Source organism: Chinchilla lanigera, unplaced genomic scaffold, assembly GCF_000276665.1.
Source record: "Chinchilla lanigera isolate Chin_1 unplaced genomic scaffold, ChiLan1.0 scaffold00061, whole genome shotgun sequence".
NCBI classification, from domain to species: Eukaryota; Metazoa; Chordata; class Mammalia; order Rodentia; family Chinchillidae; genus Chinchilla; species Chinchilla lanigera.
This window is the reverse complement of record NW_004955462.1, coordinates 10,037,172-10,058,147: the sequence shown is the minus strand read 5'-3', so window position 1 is coordinate 10,058,147 and position 20,976 is coordinate 10,037,172. Positions and strand designations below refer to the sequence as shown.

The 20,976-nt window shown below is 44.2% G+C and overlaps 1 protein-coding gene and 2 long non-coding RNA genes across 5 annotated transcripts in view; 2 read left to right on the top strand and 1 right to left on the bottom strand.

Moving 5' to 3' along the window:
• The window catches only part of Tada1 (transcriptional adaptor 1), a 16,404-nt gene extending 15,724 nt beyond the window's left edge, over positions 1–680 (bottom strand). The window contains exon 1 of one of the 2 annotated variants that reach the window (XM_013521452.1): positions 147–680. In XM_013521452.1, the coding sequence (XP_013376906.1) occupies positions 147–220 (74 nt within the window). In that variant the 5' untranslated portion in view covers positions 221–680. The remainder of the gene's footprint in view (positions 1–146) is intronic. The other variant, XM_005398237.2, reaches the window with a different exon arrangement.
• Positions 681–2,243: 1,563 nt separating this feature from the next.
• On the top strand, positions 2,244–5,717 carry LOC102027825. 2 transcript variants are annotated; one of them, XR_001236590.1, is made up of 3 exons: positions 2,244–2,392; positions 2,494–2,627; positions 5,502–5,717. It is a non-coding gene; the product is annotated as an uncharacterized LOC102027825 (long non-coding RNA). The 2 variants fall into 2 exon arrangements; XR_001236589.1 differs by lacking the exon at positions 2,494–2,627 and having other exon boundaries at positions 5,409–5,717.
• Positions 5,718–14,845: 9,128 nt separating this feature from the next.
• On the top strand, positions 14,846–20,658 carry LOC102027620. The gene is made up of 3 exons (XR_263115.1): positions 14,846–14,886; positions 18,298–18,514; positions 20,614–20,658. It is a non-coding gene; the product is annotated as an uncharacterized LOC102027620 (long non-coding RNA).
• Positions 20,659–20,976: the final 318 nt, after the last annotated feature.

The following is a 20,976-nucleotide window of genomic DNA, read 5'->3' as shown; positions in this document are numbered from 1 at the left end:
GACCCCGCCCGGAACCCGCAGCGCCCCGGAGGACGCGAGGTTGCCCAGGCCCCGGGCGCTGAGCCCAGTCTCCAGGCGGGGTGGCCGCCGAGGCCCCGAGAGCGCCCCCCGCGCTGGGCTGAGGGCTGCGCCCCCGCCGCCCTTACTGCTTCACGTTGTCCCCCAGGGCCTCGCTCAAGTTCTTCTTGGCCGCCTCCAGCTCGCTCACAAAGGTCGCCATTGCACCGCGCGTTTCGGCCCGACCGCACACCACCCGGCCACCGCGACCCTCAACCGAAAAGCCAACCGGCCGGAAGGCCTTGGCTCCCGGATCTTCAAACCGCGCCCCGGACGCCCCGCCCCCAGGCGCTCCGAGGACGTTTGTTAGGTTATCGGCTCCGCCCGCCTGACTGTCGCCAAGGTGCCCAGCCAGACTTGGCTCTCCTCCCCACGCCCCTCGAGTCACGTGACCCACTTCACCTTGCCAGTGCGCGCGCCCCTCCTAAACCTGCCAGTTCCGCCCCGCCCCGCCCCGCCCGGCTGAGAGGCTCTGGGGCCTGGCTCCGCCCAGCCCTCCGGGTCAAATTGCACTGTTTCACGCTTTTTTTTTTTTTTTTTGCTTATATTTTTGCTGAGCGTTAATCATCTGATAGGCCGTTTCCTTGCTTTATTTTGTTAATTTTCTGCGTACACTAAAATGTAAATTCCAGAGTACGATCTGTGTGCGATTTTTGTTTCGGGACTGGGGGTTGAATCCAGTTCCCTCCCAAGGAGCGCCATCCCCACCCCTTTTTAATATTTTTTTTAGGGGGGAGGCTGGGGATTTAGCTCAGCGGCACAGCAACTGCTTGGCAAGCGCGAGGTCGTGAGTTCGATTTCCGATACCGGAAAAAAAAAAAAATTTAACTTTGAGACAGTATCTAAGCCTCTGAGTTGCCCAGCTAGGCTAAAATTTGTGATCTTCCTGCTTCAGCCTCTTAGAGAGCTGGGATTACAGGCATGCACCACCACACCCTGCTAGGATTCAGGTTTTTATTCACTTTTTCCTCGCTTTCCTAGAGCAGCGGGGGGCATATAGTGAACCTTCAATGCGTACTTCTTGACTGAATGAGGTGGCTATAGGAACAGGAAAAATACATAGAGAAAAAGTGCTCTACCAATCCCTGGAAAACACTTAACAAATTTTTCCTTCGCTCCCATTCTTTCCCATAATTTATAACCATTCCCCATATTTAATTTTATGTCTTTCAAAAATTTAGTGTAAGTTCTTGTATTATTATAGTGTCCTTATAATTTTTAATAACAGCATATTACTCCAGATAGAATGTACATAATAACTTGTTTCCCAATTACCAGATTACTTTCTTTTTTTTTTTTTCTTTACCAGATTACTTTCATTTTGTACTCTATTAAAATTAAGTAATACTACAGGGAGGGTAGAGAAGGAGTAAGTAAAAGAACTGAAGTTGTGTTATGTGCATGTACCAACTCCCCACAATGGCTGCAATCATCATGTACTGCAAATATGTACTGATAAAAGTAAAGTTTTAAAAAGTAATACTGCAATAATGTCTGTATACACAAAGCTTCTCCTCATGTAGGATTATTATTTTAGGATCGGGTCCTATAAATAGAATTATGAGATTAAATAGTAGGAATATTTACATATGAGGATTGTGCTGGATGTTGTCAAATGCCCTCCAAAAATGTATGTAATCCTACATATAATATAGAAGAGTTGGACTGGGGATGTGGCTCAGTGGTAGAGTTCTTGCCTTGCATGCACAAAGCCCTAGGTTTGATCCCCGCACCACAAAAGAAAGAATTATGTACAAGACTAGTCACGCTACAGATAATCTACAGAGGCTAAACCTCTCGAGCATATTCATCAGCTTCGTCCCAAACCCACAGGCTGCTGCTGCCCACAGCTGGCGGGAGCACTTCCCCTAGGTGAACTGAACTCTAAGGGTGAGCTCCTGTTGTGTGCCTGCATTCTTAGGGTGCTGAGGATATAAAAACAAACATGGAAAGGAAAACCTTCCTCTCTATCATAAAACTTCGGCGAAATTTTGTCCTTTAAAAATTTTTTTATGCAAACATCTGCTTGCCAAGAGTTCGAGGCCAGCTGAACTACATAGAGACCCGGTCTCAAAAAGAAAATAAAATGCAAAAATATGGTGAATGCTGCTGCTAAAGGCCTTCCAATAGAAAGGCAGGCTTGTGAAAACATTGCAGTGTGTCCTCATCTACCTTATTTGGAGAAGCTGTGCAGCTTTTGGCTCTTCCCTGAGGTCACAATGACCATGAGTAAGGTAAACATTAGGAATCAATCCAGGACCTCAAGGCAGCTGTGACAGCCCAACAAAAACAAAAGACTTCCAGCGATGCCTCAGAAAGTGACAAGAGCAAAGAGGTAAGTGTGTTAGAAAAGATGGTGAGTATTTTGAGGGGGAATCATGATAACGTGTCTTTTGCTATAATAATGGTTTGGAGGTCACCTTATTTTTTGATCAGAGGTTGTATGCGCGAAGGCTCTTAAAGGGTTCAACAGAATGGCACTAGGAAAGGGCACAGATGTCTGGCCGTGTCTTCCATCTTCCACAGCAAGCCTTGCTTCTCAGCTCCATCTCAAGCTACCATTAAGTATGGTAAGATTTGAAGATTATCTTTTGAACCCACATTTGACAAAACCCATATGCCTCTAAACGTATAGCTCAGTTGAATATTCCTTTGTCTCTTGGCAGTGTATATAGCCACTTGCACTAATTTTAGTGTATTCAGTTAAATGTCCACTTAAGCTGCAGCGTTAAATGGTAACATACACACAAATAGACATCTGACTAAATAAAGGCATTTAATAGAATGAATACCAAAGCACTTGCGCTTGGATGGCGTACTTTAAAGAAACTAATTCTAAATCTTTTAATTATTGCAACATTTGTATGGTGCACACCACATATAGGCAACTTAAAATGGCTACAGAGACTATGTGTGAATGCGCTTTGTAAAATAATAAATGTCAGTTTATCTTCTTAACCTATTTTTTGGTCCATCTGTAGCAGTCTTTTCTTTCCCAGTTATGAGCTGGCTTCAGAGTCATGGTAGAATCAGCTCAGGAGGACTGGGAACAGACACTGTGTGAGGACTCATCTTTGCCCGGTATCTGGGAACAGTAGCCCTTCATCTCAGGGGGTTCCATAGCCACAGATTCAGCCAAACATGGATGGAAAATATTTAGAAAAACATGGCATCTGTACTGAACAGCCACAGACCTTTCTGTCTGGTCATTCCTTAAACAATACAACCGTGTCTGCATAGCACTCACATTGTTCTAGGTACCATAAGTAATCTAAATATAATAAAGCGTAGGGGAAAATACATGTAGGTTGTACACAAATACTGCCTCATTTTATAGAAGGCACTTGAGCGTCCGCAAGTTCTGCAAGGCTTCCTGCACCCAGTCCCTCAGAGGTGTGGTGGGACAACAACATATTTCCTCTAGTGAGTAGATATAGATGTCTATTTGTATATGTTTTCCACAGTAAAATAAGAATTGCCATTATTTACACAATCAATATCTTCTTTCTACTGAATTAGAGTGAATAATTGAAGGTTGATGTTATTATTCCTATATATTGCCTATTTTAATGCAATTCCTTTCTTTCATAAAGATAATTCTCTATGAACGCAATACAAAGGAAAACTCCCCTCAAAGAGTATTTTCTCAGCTACTTTATTTACTGTTATGGCTTGTGTCTAGATGTCCCCCCAAAGCCTCATGTGGTCATAGACTAGATGCGGTTTTTTCAGACATGGCTGGATCTAGAGTGTGTGATTGATTTATGGTGCAAGGCTAGGATTAAGCGTGCTAGGATTGAGGGTGTGAGCGCTATCTGCCCTGGATACAATACAATAAGGGACAGAAGGAGGCTTGCTGCTAATGACTTGTAGTTTGTCACTTGTCACTTGCTTTTGTGGTCTTCTGCTACCATGGACTGTTTCTCCTCTGTGGTGCCCCTCTGCCATGCCACCCTGCCTTGGAGCCAGCCCACTATAGACTACAACCTGTACAAATTGTGAGCTAAACAAACTTTTCCTCCTTTAACTTTAGGTGCCGTGTATTTTGTCTCAGCAATATGTAAAGTAACTAAGGCGCATATTCTTGAAAGCTTGACCTCTGTCTACTTCTCAATTCTATATTTTATTAAGTATTGGTGTAGGGAGTTACATTAGTTTTTTTTATTATGAGAGCACTTAATATGAGATCTACCCTTTGTAACAATTGTTGTTGTTTTTTTTTTTTTGTTTTTTGAGGCAGGGTCTCACTTTGTAGTTCAACCTGGCTTTGTACTCACTATGTAGATAAAGTTGGCCTGGAACTCACTTCGATCCTCCTACCTCAGCCTTCTGACCGCTGAGATTATAGGCGTGCACCCTCATGCCCAACTGTAACAAATTTTAAGTATACATTATTGTTGTAGAGCAGATCTCTAGAACCTATTCATTTTTCAGGACTGAAAAATTATGATTACTAACTCCCCATTTCCCCTCCACCCCAGACCCTGAAAATCACCATTCTGTCTTTGATTCTATGAATTTGATTATTTTAGATACATCCTATAAGTGGGATCCTATACTATTTGTCTTTTGGTAACTTTTTTTTAAAATGTACTGGGGATTGAACCCAGGGAATTTTTGCCTGTTAGCTACACATGTTCCCAGTCCTGTTTGTTTTTTATGTTAAAACTGGATCTCAGTAAGTTAACAAGCTGGCCTCAACTTTACAATCCTCCTGCCTCAGCCTTCTGAGTAGCTGAGATTATGGGCCCATGACACTTTGCTCAGCTTGGTAACTGTGCTTTATTTCACTTAGCATAATGTTCTCCAGCTCCATCCCTGTCGTCACATACTGCAGACTTTCTTTTTCAAGGCTGAAGAGTACTCCATTATGTATACAGACCACATTTCCCTCTTCTTTCTTTCTTTTGCTTTTGTTGATAGAGGAATTCAGCCCAGGGTCTCTGCACTGAGCTATATCCCTAGATATATATATTTTTTGAAACAGGGTCTCACTCAGTCACTGAGTTGCCTAGGCAGGGCTCCAACTTTCCATCTTCCCACCTCAGCCTCTCAGAGTGCTGGAATTATAGGCGTACACCATCATGTCAAGGTTTAGGGTGGCCCACATCTTTCTAGTATTAGTAGACTGACCATAAATACAGTGGTACTAATATCTCTCCAAGATCCTAATGTTAGTACCCATAAGTAGGCTTGCTTGATCATATAGTGGTTCTGTTTTTAATTTTTGGTGGGGGGAACCTCCAGTTTTCCCTGAGTGGCTGCGCCATTTTGCATTCTCCCCAACCATGGACAGGGCATGCAGTTTCCTCACATCCTCACTGACACTGGCTGTCTTCTGTTGACTTCAGGGTTTGGTGTCAATAGAGCTATGAGATTTTCCAGCTCTCGAGAGTCATCAGTGATTGTTCTTCTCCCAGACATCTTTTTCACACCTTTTACAGACCATCAACTCTATCTTTACCGTGTGAGGACCCACCGCAGGAAAAACACCTGACCGCCCTACTCCACTGCCACTAACGCGGGCTCATTAGCCGTCTTCTTCAAGCACTGTCGGCAGATGTGTGAGTTGTTTCCATTTGAGACAGCAGCAGCTCAGCTTTCCTGGAAGGACTCTTAGTGCTCTGCTTTAAAATATTACAAATAATATTTTAAATTTCCATCTTATGCTTGCCTTTATTTGTAATCCTTGTATGACATATCATATATGGCATGCCATATGGCATGTGACACGGTATATTGTATATGATACATGCTTATGCTAACTACACACATGATACCTATACATAGGGTTGCATGAAGACACATAGAGGCTTACACTCAATATAAATGTTGGAATTGAATATTCAGTCCCCAGCACAAGATTTTTAAAATTCTGCTTCCTCCCTCTATATGTATGAGTCTATAAACTTTAATGTAAAGGTTATAGGTTTGAAATACTGAATATTAGGCCTTAGTAAAATATATGGTTTAAAACAAGTGGAGAGTCGTCCTGCTCTGATACCACATACTGTATATTTATTTCATGTCTGGAGGCAAAGAAATTCTTAATCCTTTCTTTTCCACCCCACGGATCTCACTCACAGCCTGGCAGTGTCTTTGCAGCCCTTCTGAGCATTATGAGTTTAAATGCAGAAATTACATAGGCTGTATTTAAAACCATTGTATTGAAACACATTTCTGCCCATGGAACCCGTAGGGCTCATAGGCCCTGTTTTGGTCACTTCTCTTATCATGGGGACACTTGCAACCTACAGGAAAGGTTTATTTTGGCTCACAACTGCAGCCTATAAGCCAGGTGTTCCAAGGCAGGACAGCATGGTGGAGGGGTATAGCAGAGAAGAGCTACTTGCGCCATGGCAGACCGGAAGGAGAAAGAGTTGAGAAAGGAGCCAGAAATGGAGCTATCCCCTTCTGGGTCAGGCCCACAGTGACCTGTCCCTTCCAACCAGGACCTATGTCCTCATAGCAAGTCAGTCATAAAGCCCCTGTAATCCAAAGCTCCTGCCTATGATCATGTGAGGCTTGATGGGGACATCTGGGTGTAAACTACAACAGGCCTCAGTTTAAGCCCCTCTAAGGTGCTATAGGTACTTACCCTAGTGTGCCCAGGCTGCTTTAACAAATGGATGGTTCAAACCATGGGTATTTATTTTCTCACAGTTTGCAAGTACAAGTCCATCATAAGGTGCAAGTAAATTCAGTTTCTGCAAGGTCTTTCTTCCTAGCTTAGAGACAGCCACCTTCTCGCTATGACCATCTAAGCGGGCATGGCCTTTCCTTGTTGTGTGCTCAAAGGAGGAGGAGAAAGAGCAGGCTGCCTGGTGGTTCTTATGAGGACACTAATCCTATGGACTAATCCTATCAGATCAGACCTTCACTTTAAGGCCTCACTTAGCCTCAGCTCCCTTCTTAGAGACCCTGTGTCTACCGTGAAAGCATACTGAGTTTGTGCTTTGATGCATGAATTTGGGAGACACAAGCATTCAGTCTAAGACTGTGCGACAGCGTTAACTGCAATTTCTGTCCCCATTTCCCAGACACTCTTGGGGACTGAAGTTCTAGGGCTGTGAGAAATAGGGAAAGACACAACCCTCAAAGGGCTAAGATGCCAGCCTGTTTTTTCAGGGTGTTTTGACCTATTATGGTTGTAATCAACTTGATTAAAGCCCTTTTCCTGGGGTCTGGTTAGGGGCGGGTCACTGGGGATGTGACTTGTCTCCCTCCCTGGCTCCTCCCTTCCCTCTCTGCTTCCTGGCCGCCATGATGTGAGCAGCTTCCCTTTGCCCAGTCCCTTCCACCATGCAGTTTCTATGTCAGAGCTGGCCAACTGTGGACTGTAACCCCGAGCCAAAATACAGCTCCCCTTCTTTAAGCTATAGGTATTGGGTATCATGTCTCAGCAGTGGGGGAAATGACCAAGACAGCTTGATCCTCACCTGGATGCTGTCGGGGAGGAGTGAGGAACCTTTGGCGGGCTGAGCTTAGTGGGAAGAAGTGAAGTCGTCGTGGGCATGCCTTCGAAGGAGATATTGGGACCCCAGCTCCTTGTCTCCCTCTTTTATGCCAGCTACGAGGTAAACAGCTTTTTCCATCACACCCTCCTTGCCAAGATGTGCTGCCTCCCTGCAGGCCCACAAGCAGCGGCGGCCAACTGATCGTGGACAGAAACCTCCAAAACCAAGAGCTGAAATACACTTTCCCTCTTCTCAAGTTGATTTAACTCAGATGTTCTTGTTACAGTAACAGAAAGCTAACACACCAACCACGGGCACAGACCCCCAGGGCTCCCCAGAATGATGCTGTCACCGAAGGAAATCTCAGCAGTCCCTGTCTTCCTGCTCCCTCTGGGAGTCTGACAGTCAACTGGGCCTGCAATAGAAAGAACTCTACCATTTACCATCTACACAAGGCTGAGCAAATGGCGTAAGAGCTCTTGTTAAAGGTGAGCATAATAGCAGAGATGTTTGTGAGGCCTTTAAAATTTTTTTCTAAACATGAAGTATTAAACTGTATACTGTGGGAAAGAACCCCTCCCAACCTCTGTAAACAGCCAAACTGAAATTTGGAAAAGTTGGCCAAAACCTCTGGCTGAACTCAATGTGCAGAGATGAGTTTCTCCGAGGTACTAACATAATATTTTGTACAGAGGTGAAAGTCAAGCACCGGAGAGGTCATTGGCACTCTGGGCACGTGGAGATCCCAAGCCCGTGCTCTGTCACTAAAGTTGTCAATGGCGTGGGGACCCTGTGCTGAGGCAGCCTGGGTGGCTTGAATCACCCTCTGGAAAGAGGGAAAGCCACCAGGGCTGACCTGGAAAGACAAAAGCCTGTCTGATGTCACCCTGAAAAACCTGATTCCAGGGAAGCAACTTCATAAGAGAAGTTCAGACTTGCTCAGGGCTCGTTGGTTGAAATCTTGAAAGGATTCACTGCCTGGAGTTACAGGTCTCTTTGTACCACACTGAGCGCCCCATTCACCTAAGCACCCCATTCACCTCCTGGGAGCCAGGACTTGCCCCAAAGTAAGGAGCACAGTCTTGCATCTTTTGTGAGCTTCACACCTAACTTCTTTTTAAAATTCTATTGCTGTTGCAGAGGCATCTTTTTTGTGTGTTACTTTTCCCTCTATTATATTGTCTACTTTGTTTTGTTGGTACTTTGGAATGTAATAGCGGAAAAAAAACCATGGGGTTAAAGAGCAAGCTCAGGGCTGTTCTGAGTCAGACTTGAATCTTGACTTTCCGCCTTTTAGTTGTGTGACTCTGGACAAGTTACTTAATCATCCACACCTGCAAAGTAGAAATAATATAATTTTACCTCAAGGTTGTTGTAAGAATTAAATTACTGTAACATGTAAGATTACATGAAAGGCCCTGGCACAGAGCTAGACGTGAAATCAAAGTCAGTCTGTGACAGCTCTCATTGTTATGTTGAGCATGTGTATAGCACCATTGCTCAACTCTTTTATTAATTTTAATAGTTCCTCTGCAGCTTTGCTTGGATGTTCTATAAGGACAATCATATTGTCTGTCATCTTTCTCTTTCCAATCCACTGGCCTCTTACTTAATTTTCTTGGGTCTTGTTTGTTTTGTTTTCGTGTTGGCTAAACTGGCACTGTCTAATAAAACACTGAAAAGAATGCTGTATAACTTGGTTGTCTAATACAGTAGCCACATGTGGCTATTTTGCACTTAAAATAGGACTGGTGAGACTCAAGAACTGCATTTCACAGTTAGATTTGAGTACGTGCCTGTCCCTGGAGGCTCTTCTACTGAGCAGCTCAAGACCTTCTGCAGAGTGGGGAGCCGCGGCACGGACAGTGGAGCTCTAGGCCCGGCACCCAGCTTTCACAGCACCCTTCGAATTTCACCCTGGGGAATATTTTGCTGCACATTCAGAAGGATAGTCTTTATTTCCAGTCCATGGAACAGTTTACTATGAATTATCATTGACTGCTTGTTTAGTCAAGCTTCCCTGGAGAAGCAGAACCAACAGGAGCCCTGTGTGTGTGTGTATGTGTGATTGTGATTTTTTAACTTCACAGTGATGTGAAAGTAGCATGCAGTCAGTAGTAACTGTACATCGAATTCTGAATTTTGATATTTTCCCAGGTCAGCCATGTGGTGCAGCACAGTACTGTTCCTCAGTGCTGATAAAGGCAGCAAAGCACAGCTTGCCACAGCTCCCAGGTGATGATGAGGGGACCATGTGGACCACGTCATACCAGTGGACCATGCTGCTAAGCTGTCCATATTGCTCCATATATTTTTGATTTATGATATTCTCAACTTAGGTTTATGGAGACATAATCCCATTGTAGGTCAAGGAGCGTCTCTCCACGGGGAGGAAGGCATTTCTTATGTGAGTGGGCTCATGTGGCTGTGGAAGCTGACAGTCCCGCCCTCTGCCATCTGCAAACTAGATAACCAGGGAGCTGAGAGTGCAACTCCCAGTGTAAGTCCAGAGGCCTGAGGAATGGATGGGGGCTGGCATAACTCCTGGAGTCTGAAGACCCAAGAACCAGGAACTCCAAGATGCTCCATCACAACAAGAGAGAGAGTATTCACCCTCCCTCCACATTTTTGTTCTGTTCTGGCCCTCAGAGGATTAGATGATATTGACAGTACCTCCTCTTTATTCAGTCTACTGACAGAAATGTTAACCTCTTCTGGAAATGTCCTCACAGAAACACCCAGAAATAAAATTTTACCAGCTCTCTAGGCATCCCTCAGCCCAACCAAGGTGACACATCAAATTAACCATCACAAGGCACATTTTTGTTTGGGTCTACTCCCAAAGTCTCATGTGTTCAGTCTCATGTTTTCATGGGGCCTGGTCAGAAAAGGCAGACGGTAGAGTGCCCTGGAAGGGTATCTTCTTGTCCCTGCTCTTTCCCCGCCCCTTTCCTGGTTGTCATGGCTTGGGCAGCTTTCCTCTCCATCCCTTCCACCATACTATTTCTGCTTTGAAGCCAGGTAGCATGGATTGAATCCTCTGAAAAACGTAAGCTAAAGCTGAAATAAATCTGTCCTCTTTTTAAGTGTGAATGTTGAGTATATTGTCCCACTGATCGGAACTGACTAATACAAGGCATAAATGGTTTTTTTTTTCAGTACTAGGGATTGAACCCAGTACTGGGGATTGACCTTTGACCTCAACTACATCCCTAACCCTTTTGTATTTTCAATTTTTTTGATTTTGAGACAGAGTCTTGCCATATCCCCAAGTTGCCTGGGTTCAACTCGAACTTGGAATCCTCCTGCTCATATAAATATATTTCTATATCAATTCAGAAAATAAAATTGTTTCTCTTATTTACCTTGGTGTGGTGAATTACTTTAATTAGTGTTTTTTTTTCCTGATGTTAAACCACTTTTGAATTCTGGTATAAATTCTTCTTGGTTATGATGTATTTTTTAAAAGTTGTTTCTATTTTAAAGAGAAAAGAACAGTAATACAAAATTTCAAAACAAGATAATAGGAAATTAATAATGGTTAATATATTGTGTAATGTTATCTTCAAAGTAGTTGCTCAGATATGAGGTTTTTTTAAAAACACACGGCTGTATTTAATTTGATCATCTCTTGCTTAGGATTTTTGGATCATCCTAAATAAAACTAATCTAATAATTCCGAGGACTGCCCTCACCCATAACAAGATTATGTACTGCATTATGAAAGGAGTTGGGAATTATTTTCTGCTTTTTTAATTCTCTGAAAGTGTTTTAAAAAGAGAGAGGGGGATTTCTTTGTTCCTTGAAAAGTTGAAAAAAATATGCCTAAATTTGCCCTCTTAGTGGATAAGAGGACAAAATTTTTTTTGAAATGTCCAGTTCAATTCCTTGATCATGTGTATTTCCTGTATCTGTGTATGTGGCTTTTCTGTAAACTTTGCCATTCCAAATTTTCAAAAGCTCTGTTTTGACCTGTGCTTATTTTTCTAGGGCCAGGATAGGCTCCTGAAGGTGGATGGTGTCCTCTTGAGTACCACTGTCGTAATTCCTTGCTTATTGTTGGACATGAGATACGTTACATTTTCCTGATACATCAAAGAACCTTTCCCACCACTCCACCACCCTTCCTCTGGGCTAATTTGATTTGACTTTATTCCAAGAAAAATTTAGGGGGCTGTGGTAGTGCAGGAAAGGCCAGAGAAGGTGTAGGAAGGGGTGCCTTTGAAGGATGTGTCCCTAGGCTCTGCTTCCTGGCTGTCAAGAGCTGAGCAGCTTTGCTCCACCGCTTTGGAGTGGGGAGCAGACTATGGACTGAACCATCTGAAACCGTGCACCCAGTGAAACCTCTCTTCCTGTAAGTTGCAAGTGTCAGGGATTTTATCCAAGCAATGGAGCAACAGAAAAGCTAATGAAAGGGTTTTTAAATTCTGAGTCCTAGGTCTTTGATCATATTTATTTATATGTATTTATTTAAAGACACAAGTTCAGCTTTTGGGTTTGCAAACTCAGTGTAGTTGCTGGTCTCCTTCATGCATTTGGGGCAGTTGCTTGTCTGGGAGTTTTGTGTTCAGTCTCATGAAACTGTACCCAGCCAAAGGTGCTCTAGAGCAACCCAAAAAATTCCTGCAAGAAGAAAATGGATCCTCTATCCCGGGCTGTGCTCAGTCCCACCTTTATGGAGAGGCCACATAGGAGGCCAATCAATCAATTAATAAATAAAAATAAAAATATGAAAGTGACATGGTGCAAGTTTTAAATCTCTGGCGATCAGTCACCTTTCACGCTGGCAGCCCTCCTGCTGGTTTCTGTCCTAGCCCTAGAGGCTAATGTTGACTCGTGGGGTGTCACCCAGACAACTCCCCAGGGGCTACCTGAGATTTCAAGAATCCTCCTGCTGCCAGGCATGGTGGGGCACACCTGTAATCCCAGCATTCTGGGAGGCTGAGGCAGGAAGATCACAAGTTCTAGCGCAGCCTGAGGGATGTGGTGATAGTGAGATCCTGTCTCAAAAAAGGGGCCGGGAATGTAGCTCAGGAGAGGTCGGAGAAAGGTGGGGAAGGAGCACTTAATTGTCTGTGGGTGGAAAGATTCTTCCCCTAGGCAGCCCTCCCTCCCTTGAGAGAGGAGACCTCCGCGGCGCGTTACTACTTGGCGGCCACCAGGGGGCGATGCGCGCTCACCTTTCCGCAGGCTGCCAAGGCTACCCGGAGAGAAGCTGCCCCGTCAGGTGAGCCTTGGGAAGCCCTGGCCTGTGGCCTCACACACCCGCCCAACTAAAGAGGAGATTATCAGAGCTTCCAGAACAACAGCGACGGGATCAACGTCATTTCCGAGTTCCAGACAGGGTTGTTACCTACAGGCAGAAGTTGACAAGTTGCCACATTTGGGAACTATCTGGGAGCGGAGGGTCAAAGAGAGAGAACCTGTGTCCACTGGGAGGGGAAGGCTGTGCCCACTGGGGGCCTGGCCGAGCTCACTCAACGCCTGGCGCTTGGGCCCTGCGGGCGGAGAGCAGAAGCCACTGCGAGGTCTCTCATCAGGCCCCGGGAAATAAGATAGAGAAGGTATAAAAGTCCCACGCGAGTGGGGGTGAGCCAGTACCTCCTTTAATCCCGGCCACCACCCCCTGAGTCTTGACTGCTGCTCTCCTGCTGCCCGGGGGCAGAGGGACTGAGGCACAGTTGCAGGATGCAGAATAAATGACAGAATTAAGTTTGGAACTCAGGTCCTCAGAGCCTATATGCGCATTTACTCCGAGGTGATAAAAGTTAACTCCAGCGAGCACTGCCAAGCAGCGTATGGAATACAGTTGTCCCTTGGTATCCACAGAGGCTGGGCTTTAGGCTCCGTAGCATTTTCACATACGACTTACCGATCAGCTCCCGGTGTTCCTGGGTTAGTTATAATGCCTAATGCGATGTAAATACTATGTAAATAGTTGTAGCACTGTATTGTTTAGGGGATAAAGATAAAAAGTTTTTTTATGTTCAGTGCAGACACTTCTTTAAAAATATAATTTTAATCTGTGCTCGGTTGAATCTGCAGATGGAGCACCCGCTGGTGCAGAGGGCCCACTGTCGGTTTTATGTTCTTTACTAAATCCTCGTCACAGCTCTGTGGAGTATGTGCTGTTAGCAGCACTCCTAGTCCAAATGGGGACAAACTCGGGCGCACAGCGTGAAGAAACCTGCGCATCGGTGCACAGCTGGCCCTGGAACTGGTGGGGTCGGACCTGAGCCCGGCAGCTTTGCTCCCAAGCGTACACTTGCTACCGTGTGCTGCCGCTCAGCCTGGTACCGGTGTCCTTTCCCACTTCCTCCCCAAGATTTCATCCGAGACAAGTTGAGATGATGTGAAAATCCCTTGCTGCCCTCCAAACACTACAGCTGAGGCCATTTTCCCAGCCGCTCTCACTCCATTGCCCTCTCTGCAGTGCCCTGCTCCTGTGCCCTGCGAGGGTGAAACTCATGCATGCTCTTTATCTGCATTTTGAGAGGCCCTTCTACAAACTGCTCTGGGATTTGTCTCCCCCACCCCCGCCTTCTCTCTCTTTCGCCGCCCGCCCCCCCACCCCCCAAATGCCTGAGCCCTGGGTTTCTTGCTTTTCACCAATCAGAATGGTGTAGCGCCCGAACCAGGCAAATGGTATCAGAAAGGCCGACTCCATTGAAAAGTCTAGGAAGATGAGGCTGGTCTCACCCAGGCTTCTTCCACATGCAGCTGCCCCAGTTGGCTTTATGCTTACATCTCCTCGTAGGACTTGGGACTTCAAAACAAACAAACAAACACTTTGCTACTTCTGCATCCTTATGATCTATGGGGAGCCCATAACTGTAGCTTTGTGCGTGAAGAAGTACAGACTAGGTTCATGCAGTTTGGCTGCTTCCTTAGCAGCCGTTCTAACCTGCAAGATGCCTGCTCAGTACAACATGGGCAGTGTCTTTGCTAGAGATCAGGTGCTGCTGGGAAACCGCACACCCTGCAATACCTATTGTATTGCCTATATCCTATATCCAAACGGATATCCTATACCCAAATGGCGGGTTTTTTTAGAATGCCAGTACCAGGAGATTCAGACTTTTTTGCTATGTGCCAGTGGAGGAAGGGGCCTGTCTCTGTGTGTTCTAATTCCCAGCACAGCCAGCTTCTAACCGCATAACGACTGTAGATAAACATTTACCAAGCACTTAATATGCCAGCATGAATTATTCCAATGTATAATCTCTTCCAGCAATTTCCGTATCACTTAGTGGAGACCTAGAATCAGCCAGGCCAGGACAATGGAATCAATTCCATCTGGTTGCTATGGAGAATCCAATGGGGGGGGGCTACAGAGACAAGAACGAGGTCCGCCCTCCGTTGCTGGGACTTGGTATGACCAAAGGAGATTGCTAGACTTTACCTGCTCTAACAGAGAATTATTTCTATTTAATTTGTCCTACTTTAGTGTTGATAAGAGTGGTGGTTCTCAACTTTGATATTAGGAAACAAATTTTAAAAACTCCTTGCCTAGGCCCTACCCCAGACAGATTAAATTCAGATGTCTGGGGAGTGGAACCAGGTCTCAGTATTTTTCAGTTTCCCTAGGTAATTCCAGTGTGCAACCCTGCCTCCTAGTTTTTCCCCTAATCCTAATAAGTGGTTAGGGGCTGGGGATTTAACTCAGCGGCACAGCGCCTGCCTGGCAAGCGCAAGGTTGTGAGTTCGATTCCCAGTACCAGAAAAAAACAAACAAAAAACCCTAATAAGTGGTCCACTGTACAGGATACCTGCAGCCAGGGCAGAAGACCCCGTGTCGGGACCCCCATGAAGCAGGCTGAATTTAAGGAGGCAAATTTTGGGACTTGTGCAATGATTAAAATCACAAACTGATTTTACAGGATCCTGTTATTAAAAGGAAGACAGAGCTAAGGGAGGGCATTCTAGAATGGAGGCAAACTGATCTCTGTCACATGGAGAAGGTTGAGCTTGGTCCTGAGAGCAGTCTTAGCTGGTACTAGGTGGAAGTTTCCCTTTGGTTATCCCTGAGCTTCGATAGAATTCACACCCAAGATGACAAGCTGGTTTGAGCTGTGCTGTCTGAGCGGGCCTGGTAGAGGCAGCAGCAACTTTGTTTACACTGATGTGGCGGCTGGACACTGCGGGACATGGGCAAAGCAGCAGGAGCAGTAAGCACAGGGAGAGGAGAGGGCAAGGTCCAGAGCCAGGCAGTGACAGGAGAATAGTGGTGTCCCAGACTGACTTAAAGCCTGTGACTCAGACTCCTTCTGCCCTAGGACTGCCTGAGGTCTCAGCATCCATGAATGTGAGGCTGGAAGTTCCAAATGAAGAGGTGGGGTGGAGGAGCAAAGGTACTATCATTAGACATAATAATAAATACGACCTCCCTGTACTCATGCACAAGTGCTCTGCTATATTATAAAATAATCAAATAGCTCAGGAGTCTACCTCAAGCCCTGAGCAAGTTTCCCTTGACAACCAAGCCCCACCCTAACATATGCAAGTTTCTCTTTAGCTTTAAGTGTTGGACAAAAGTCTTTATGGTTGCTGTGAGGAGAAAAGTCTCTGCCAATGATGAAGCCGCCCAGGATTCAGAAGTCCAGGACCCAAGAACTTCCTGAGTAAAAGGCTTTTGCCTAGCTGGTGTAGTCATGAGTACCAATGACCCCAGAAAGCTTGTACTTGTCTTAATCTGTGTTGTCTTTGAATTATTTTGTCTCTATCTTCTGTATAAAACAGACCATTGGGGAAAAGGAAAGCAATTGCCTCGGTTTAGGAGGTAACAGTGCAATTTTGAAACATCTGTCACATGCCTGTTTACCTTTTCCAGAATCCTCACCAACAGTGTCACACTATCCCTCTAGTCATAATTTCAAGCACTATGTCTCCATAGAGATGATTCAGGCTCCCGTTGCCATGGTGATGGTTCCACAGGCTAAAACACTTCCATCAATCCTTCCCCTCCTCCTTATTACCTCTGTCAGCTCTTCAATCCAGGCTCTTATTATGTCTTTGGGATCTAGCACCAGGTCTGAAGGATAATAGATGGTCAACGTATTGAATGAACACGTCTGATCAAGACTATTAAAATAGCCCTTACCTGTTATTTCCCCTCTCCACGCTTTGTCCTGTGGGCTGTTATGCTTCATCATTTTTTTTCACTCACCAGAGTTTTTAAATTACAGAAGTAAACAAATGTTCATTTTCAAAAACTCAAACAATAAAAATACATACAAAGTTAAAAATAAACATTCTCTCTCCATGAAAATCAATGCTTGCTGGATCAACGATTTATGCATAAAACGATAAAATCTCTAGAAAAATCTGCAATCAGGAAGAATGCTTTAAATAAGAACAATATCTACAAGCCATAAAAAATAAAATTAATATATATGCCCACATAAACATTTCAGAAAGTGTGTAGGGAAAGAAGTACCATAAAGACAAAAGACTAATGAAAAATTGAAAACAATCTATTTGTAAAACAAATGATAAAAAGCTAAGGTTCTTCAATTATCAAAGACATTTTTCTGAGTCAGTATAAAAAAGATGATCAATCCAAAAAGAAAATAGTCAAAGGATACTAATATTTGTAGGAAAGACAGCACAATTAATCAGAAAATAGATGTACAGCCGTGATCATAATAAGAGCAAATAATCAAAATCATGAATAAAGAGATAATTTTGACCTCCCTGCTTGGTAGATATAGATGCATAATGACACTTAGTGCTTCAAGCCTGAGGGGTGCTCTCATGAATCATGGGTGCTTTCTTTCCGGAGAATTTGACAATATGTGTCAGAATTTAAAATGTACATATCCTTCCACTGGTAATTCTTCTTCCAGAAATTTACCCAATAGATAAGGTTGCACATGGTCAGCTAAATCTATATATACAAGGATGCTTGATGCATTGTTTTGCTAACTTAAAACACTGGAAACATCCAGCATTCAAGTAGTAGAGGACAAGTTTACTAAATACTGCAACACTAAGTGCCTGTGATGGGCTTAGAATGCCTCTGTTGGAAGAATCAGATCACTCTGTATCCTCAAGAGTCAAAAGAACAAGTTGCACTCTAGTGAATAAGAACAGATGAATACATGCATGTATGATGTGGATGTATGCATTTGCATTCAAAGAGCTTTTGGAATGAATTACAGGATATAGTTATCAGTGGGATGGGAGCTGGTGTAAAAAAAATGAAAGTTTCATAATTTTTAAAGCTTTCATTTTTCTGTGTCTTTTATTCATTAACTGTTTTCTCTGATACATTTATTTTTTATTTTTTATTTTATTTTTTCCAATACTGGGAATTGAACTCACGACCTTGTGCTTGCCAGGCAGGCACTGTGCCACTGAGCTAAATCCCCAGCCCCTCTCTGATACATTTCATATATGACATTTTAAAAACTGTGAGCAGGCCTTTCCGTTTCTCTACTTCTTCCAACTGCAATGGCTTGAGATACTTCTTAAATTCAAGGTATTTTTTTTTCTCTAAGTCTGTAAGAAATATGCAAATATGCATCTTTGAAAATGCATAATTATGATTTTGTCATTACAAAAATGAGACTATATATAGTTCTGCAATTTGCTTTTCCTAGTTTATGTATCATTCACATCTTTTCCTGTAAAGACATACAACATAAAATTCCATAGTAAGAATATACCATAACTTATTTGCCCTTCCCTCTGCTATGCTTTTTCTCTAATTTTTGCCTTTACAATTAATACCGCAATGACTATATTTTGCAGAATGTATTCATGTATCTGTGTATTTCTATAGGACCAACTCCCAGTGTGAAACTCTACGTAAAAGTATAGACCATGGAAGCGCAGGCGATCCAAGTCAAACCACCTAAAACTTTTGGTCTTATGATGTCTTTTAACCTTCCACTGAACAGCACAAGTCATGTGGAGAACCCAAAGTCAAAGGGGGTAGGGGGCCCATGCTCCGCATGCCAGTGAGCCATGGCAAAGACAGGGAAGACGCAGACTCTCGGGTATGTAACACGGTCCAGCTTCATCTGCCATATTACTGAGATGTCTGCATCTCTAGTCTTGTCTTTCTCTTGAGTAGCATTAACCTCTTCAGCAGAGGCTGTCAGTGTCATCCCTGTATCCCCTTAACATTCACCTCTGCAGGCCGTGATCCTCTCCGGTCACAGCCACGACTCTTCCGGAGGACTTGTCCTCAGCACAGCACAGCACAGGGCAAGCGAGAGGCAGTGTGGAGTCCTCGCTCTCACAAGAAACCCTCAACCAAAGATGGGTGCGGAGTCAGGGAGAAATACTCCAGATTCCTCACTTCTCCTGATGAGGGAGCCATTCCTACACAGGCTCCCAGAATCCCCACCGCATCCAGCCTGGCTGGTATGCTGTGAACTCGATATCCAGGCTCCCTTTCACTTCATGCCAGTTATCTTCCAGGAATACAAATTTTATTCCCAAGCCATGTGGGTGTGGGAGTGTGTGTGTGTGTGTGTGTGTGTGTGTGTGTAAGTAACTAGAAAGATACTCAGTACTTCAACTCCTTTTAATAAAGCTTCTTATACACTCAGAGCCTAGCCAGTAATAGGAGCTTTTACCACTTTTAGGGAAAGAGAGACAAAGAAAATAATATTATCCATGAGAATTGGGACTCTGGAGGAGCTCTCTGTCCTCTATCTAGACTTGCTTTTACCAGGGTAGGTATAGGCAGTAAAACTGTGCCCCCCCGCCCAACCACCAAAAGATGTGTCTGATTGCAAACCTTTGGTATCTCTAAATGTGACCTATTTGGAAATAGGGTCTTTGCAAATGTATTTAAGGTTCTCAAGATGAGATCATCTTGGATTTAGGATGGACACCAATGACTGGTGTTCCTATAATAGAGAAAAGAGGAGACTTTAGACATAAACACACGGGCTAAAAAGCCGTATGAAAATTAAGGCAGAGCTTGGAGTCACGTGTCCAGCACACTGAAGGCTGCCAGCAGCCACCAGAAGCTAGAAGAGAGAGATGGGATAATACTCCCTAAAGTCCTGCAGAAAGAGCCAGCCCTGTGGCTGCCTTGATTTTTGGATTTCTAGTCTCCAGAACTGTGCATGAGAACAAGTTGCTGCTGTTTTGAGCCATCTAATTTGTGTAATTAGTTTTGACAGCCCTAGGGAGCCAATGCAACAGGGAATGGGTGGGGAAGGCGTGCCCTGGTTTTCTTCTCCAGCCCTCTGAGCTCTGCCAGTCTTTTCCATTGGCTGAACTTCAGAGGCAAGAGGGTACAGAAGGGGCAGGCTGCAAAGAAGGGTCAGAGTGGGGCACACTGAGGATAGCAGAACTGTCATGAAATAAAAATTATTATCAGTGACAGTTATTTTAAATAAGGTGACAAATGAAAGCATAGCAAGTGTAGCAGGTAACTTGCTTTGGAGAAGATGTAGACCATGAAGACTAAAAGTATTCCTTTGTTGTGGGCTTTTATTGAGTCACAAAGGTAAAAGAGAGCAGAAAGATCATTCACCTCAAGTGTTTTTTTTTTTTAATTTGTTGTTTGTTTTTGTTTTGTTTTTCATATTTTTCACAAAGAAGCAGGCTCATGGAGTTTGGAAACTTATCACCCTTCCCACTTTATAAAGTGAAAGAATTGGTCTTGAAACAAGGTTAATCCAAATCCTTGTTGGTTTTTGAATGTCACCTTTCCTTTTATTAGGACAAAGTGCTACACATACACAAAGGAGAAAACATTTATACGTCTCACGATTTCAGAGGTTTCAGTCCATGGTTGGCTGGCTCTAAAGCAGAAAGGGTATGTCAGAAGTGGAAAGGTGGAGGCAAGCTTCCCACCATGTGGATGCTGTGAATCAGAGTGAGGGCAGATTCAGAGAGGAAGGGGCAAGGGACCAGATATGACTAGACCCAGACACAACCAGAGTGTGTTTTATTAATCTCATAGGTGCCAATTAAGGCAGTCAAGTTGGTAATCATGTTTAACCATCACAGTTTTCCATTGGCTGACTTAATATTTTCCTCATCTGGAAAGATCTCTATTGGTCAGGAACTGTATCCTAGTGTTCTGACTTTCTCTGGTTTTATGCCATATTGTGAAAGAAGCTCTTCTTTGCAGACAGATGTTCATGCAGAGCTCACCTCCACAGGAGTGATTTCCCATCCTTTCCGGTGACCGTGTGACCTGCAGCATGACACCAGGTACTACAGATGCTTCAGTGCTCCTAGAGGACTGCACTGGGGGCATTCTGCTCCTGGAGCCAAGCAAGATTCAGTGCAGCTAAGCGGTTGTCTACATGCCCTGGTTCACCAATTGCATGTGCATGCATTAAGCACCTGTCAGATGCCAGGCCTTCTGCCAGGGAATGTGGATGCTGTACTTTATCAGTATAGTCCCTGCCCTCAAGGGGCTTGCATTCTGGCAGAGGAGATGAGCCTGTGAATGTGTACCAGGGATCGTTAGGCACAATGAGTATCTATG